This window comes from Sander lucioperca, chromosome 12 (assembly GCF_008315115.2).
Source record: "Sander lucioperca isolate FBNREF2018 chromosome 12, SLUC_FBN_1.2, whole genome shotgun sequence".
Classification (NCBI taxonomy): domain Eukaryota; kingdom Metazoa; phylum Chordata; class Actinopteri; order Perciformes; family Percidae; genus Sander; species Sander lucioperca.
This window is the reverse complement of record NC_050184.1, coordinates 2,269,335-2,273,868: the sequence shown is the minus strand read 5'-3', so window position 1 is coordinate 2,273,868 and position 4,534 is coordinate 2,269,335. Positions and strand designations below refer to the sequence as shown.

The window sequence follows — 4,534 nt, the reverse complement described above, 5'->3', positions numbered from 1 at the left end:
CGGAAGCACAGGCTAAACAGTAGCGGATGAGCGGAAAGTTTCATAGTTTCAATTAGTTTGAAATACATAACACTAAATAAACTGTATTTATGGCTTTATATGGCTTCTTCTATTGAACAACAAGTTGTCGTGCCGTTATCGGTCAAGGTAGGGCATCTGGTAGGTGCTCCCAAAGAGCAGTATTTTGAGAAGTTGGAGATAGCAGGATTGGATACCGACCCTTAATTCGTTCTCTCTCCGTTTTCACGGACCTCATTAAATCACTGAGTCTGCCCGACTTCAGTCCACACGATCTGTACCACTATGTGGTAAACGGGGTATCCCCATATATTGGTGCTGATTTCAAAGCTTTTAAAAGTCTGGATGCTTACCAGTTCTTTGTAGCTGGCTGGGTTACAGGTACGCGATGCTAAGCTAACGGCTGGGGGACGTACCTCATAATGGCAAAGATATCAATCTAGGGTTTATTTTGTATTAACATCTATTCTTTACTTAGGTAAAGATTTATATAACACGTAGCCCATGTTTTTAGAGGACATGGTCGGTCGTGGCTACCCACATACTGTTGTTCACTGGGTGTGCCAAAACTTCCTAGCTAATGGATGCCTGAACGCATCCCAGCTCTGGGAAGTGCAGTCATTAATTATCTATCACACCGTTAATCCATGCAGTAAATCACAGAGTGTCTATGATCAGTAGTAACCACACATAATTGTAACATCTGGCCATCTTCTTATTTGTGATTATATTCGCTGTGTAGCCTATGTTTAGATTTGACCGGTGGATATTACGACGCGATGGGCAGCAGCTAGCGAGCAGTCCAAAGCTAGCTGCAGCTAGCTCGTCAACTAGCCGGGGTAGGAGCTCCGCAGACCCGCATTTAACTCATTTTTGAAGCTAGTTTCCGTGCCAAGTCATCTTTAATTTAACCGATATTTTTTGTATGTGTGTTAAGTTAAATGATCAAGGGAACGGCTTTCTTTTTTGGATATGTAGCTAGGTCAGTGAATAACCGATGTTAGCTAGTTATGTGGGTCATCATCGGGTTGGACCTGTTAGCAGGACAGCTGGTTAGCACGGCAGCTAGCTGGTTGAGGATAATTTTATTTATCACTCATTTAAAACAGAAAGGCAATACATACACATGCTTGTGTTGGTGAGGATTACTCTGCAGATTGTGAATGTGAGAACACAAACACGAACGAAAACGTACGAGTTTAGCTTGCCGTCCATCTACAGCATAGCTCTTCCGCCGTCCGTCATGGCGTTCATAATTTGCGCGAGTGGAGCGTGACATCAGGTGCAAAGGGTCAATAAATGGTCACGGTGATCTCATGACGTCACATTTGGATGCGCCACGCGGGCTGCGGTTACTGTCGGTACACGATCCGTTCTGCCTGCACGATCCGTTCTGCACATGCGCAAAATGTTCGCGCATGCGCGGTTGTACGAGGATTTACGACACTGCACGATCTGTTCCACGCTTCCGGTCGACAGCCAAGCTAACGTTAGTTTAGCTAACAGCTAATTCGGCTAACTGCTAGCTGAGACAGCATGTAATAACTTTAAAAGACCCTCAAAATAAAACTTGAAAATAAACGTTGACATATATAACACCTAACATATATAACAGCTGTTACATCAGTTCTACTTTACTTGTGCTCATTTAAAATACAATCACTCAATACTTGTCTTTATTGTTATTACTGTGAAGTCTTAATTTAGCTGTAGCCTGCTTTTCCCATTACGTTTGAGTTAACGTTATTTTAGACTGAATCTAGCTGTCAGCTAGCGGTTAGCTGAATTAGCTGTTAGCTAAACTAACGTTAGCTTCCCGGTGGAGGCTAGCCATAGGCTAGCGTGGAACAGATCGTGCAGGTCGTATGGATACGTAAAACAGTATTATCTTGCGCATGTGCAGAACGGATCGTGCAGGCAGAACGGATCGTGTACCGACAGTTACTGTAAAACGGCCTTTAGCCAGCTGGCTAATTTTCAACTGTAGTCCTTTGGTCAGATGATTTTAGAAACGGCATAGCTCCCATTTAACGTAAGCTAATGTTGTCATGACAAGCTGAAGAGGAGACTGTCAGCTAACAGCGTTAGCTAACACGTAAATTACGTTAACTTAGCTAACATTAGCAAATTATCACGTTAATTATCAACGATAACTTCTTCAGTAAGTCTATGCGTTTGCTGTCATACATTCATAATGATGTGTGTCTTGACTAGTGGATAACTGCAGTGGATACTGTGTCGTTAGTTTTAACGTTACTTACCAGAAATTATGTTGTCAGTGAGTCTCAGACATGGATGTATAAGGTCTAGGTCTCGGATCGAGCCGTGAACTTTACTGTGCATGTCTCCTAGCATGTCTGTGTGTGAGCGTGCACGCGTACAGCGGGGTCGGGGTTTCTTTGTTGGTCGTTATTTGGGGTGGCATAGGAAGCATTAGCACAGAACACAAGAGAGATGTAAAATAATTTTGGTTCATTATAAAACTGTGAACTGTGAAATTCCAAACGGTGAATTTCACCGAAAAGTGAGGAGTTTGCATGCCTGCCCACTGCCGCTGGGTCTAACGTTAGCGGTCCGCTGGGTCTAACGTTAGCGGTCCGCTGACCCACTGTCGCTGGGTCTAAAATTAAAACATGAACCCAATGTGTATTGAATAAACTCCCATATTGATACATGATTAATAGTGAATCTTGCTAAACATACGTTACTTAGAAAGAAGTGAATATTTGTGTGGGCCCTATAAAATATCGGGTGGTTGCATTTATCTGATTTTTTGATTATAATTGATTATATGACATACATTACAAGACAAAACAATATCTAATAACATATTTAAAATAAGAGTGTACTTTTTCCTACCACACAATATAATGTCTTCTATCTAGATGTTAATACATAAAGATTTTAGTTTGATTTTAGTTTGAAGTTTTGCTTGCACTTAAAGGTACAAACATTAATCCATGTCATCAGTCTCAGGATCAGAAGAGTCTCCAGTCTGGTCTTCAGTCTCTGGTTGTAAAAGTGGATGTGAGTTCCTGGCTGGTTCTGGTCCTCCACAGTCCTCTCCATCAGCTTCTGTTTCCATTGGACCAACACATTTATGTGTTTTGACATCAGAACGCCAGGCAAATCTTTTCTTACAAACACTGCAGCTGAATCTTTTTTCTCCTGTGTGGACTGCCATGTGTGGCCGTAAACTTCCTCTCTGTGTAAAAGATTTCTTACAGACTGAGCAGCTGAAAGGTTTTTCTCCTGTGTGAGTTCTCATGTGTGACCGTAAATCTCCACTCTGTGTAAAAGATTTCTTACAGACTGAGCAGCTGAAAGGTTTTTCACCTGTGTGAGTTCTCATGTGTGTCTTCAAATCTGACTTGTAGCCAAATCTTTTATCACAAATTGAGCAGCTGAAAGATTTTTCTCCTGTGTGGATTCTCATGTGCTTCTGTAAATTTTCATTCTGTGTAAATGATTTATTACAAACTGAGCAGCTAAAAGGCTTCTCTCCTGTATGAGTTATCATGTGTTTCTTTAGGTGTTGACTATAAGTGAAAGCTTTACCACACTCAGAGCAGCTAAAAGGCTTCTCTCCTGTGTGGATTCTAATGTGTTTTTGTAAACTTCCTCTCTGTGTAAAAGATGTATTACAAACACTGCAGCTGAAAGGCTTTTCTCCTGTGTGGATTCTCATGTGTAACCGTAAATTTCTAGACATTAAAAACGTTTTCTTACAAACTAAACAGCTGAAAGTTTTCTCTCCTGTGTGAGTTCTCATGTGTCTCTTCAGATTTGACTTGCGATCAAATCTTCTCCCACACTCAGAGCAGCTGAATGTTTTCTTACATGTTAAATCATGTTTCAGAGAGTTTAAAGCTGACTGAGGTTCTCTGGTCTCCTTCCAATCAGCACTGTCATCAGTCTCAGGATCAGAAGAGTCTCCAGTCTGGTCTTCAGTCTCTGGTTGTAAAAGTGGATGTGAGTTCCTGGCTGGTTCTGGTCCTCCACAGTCCTCTCTATCAGCTTTTGTTTCCATGTGTTGAGTTTGTCTCTGATGAAGCTGTGAGGACTGAGCTTCCTCTTCATCATCTTCACTCTTCACAGAGACAGGAGTGAATGGGAACTTGGTGATATCAGCCTCCTCCAGCCCTTGAAGCTGCTCTCCCTCCTGACTGCTCCACAGTTCCTCCTGTTCCTCTTTAATGTGTGGGGGGGGCTCTGGCTCCTGCTGGTCCACACTGGAGCTACACTCCTGCTGCTCAGGGGGAATCTCTTCTTTAACCACCAACAGCTGCTGCACATCTGCAGGAAACAGGAAACACACAGAGAGAGATGTTAACACAGACACAGAGAGACAGCATCAACAGTACAGAGTCTCTATTCAAATCTCTTTATTACTACTCGGTATTTCATGTTTCTGCATTCTAACTTTCAGCCTGAGTGCTGTAAAACTGACAATTATACCTGAGGCTTATCTTATTCTTCATTTCATTTTCTGGTCTGGTTTGTTGTATAAATAATG

General features: G+C 42.0%; 1 protein-coding gene across 1 annotated transcript; it reads right to left on the bottom strand.

Moving 5' to 3' along the window:
• Positions 1-2,642: 2,642 nt before the first annotated feature.
• On the bottom strand, positions 2,643-3,923 carry LOC116050891 (gastrula zinc finger protein XlCGF71.1-like). The gene has a single exon (XM_031301121.2). The coding sequence runs from the start codon at positions 3,788-3,790 to the stop codon at positions 2,972-2,974; it is 819 nt and encodes a 272-aa protein (XP_031156981.1). The 5' UTR covers positions 3,791-3,923; the 3' UTR covers positions 2,643-2,971.
• Between the last annotated feature and the right edge of the window lie 611 nt (positions 3,924-4,534).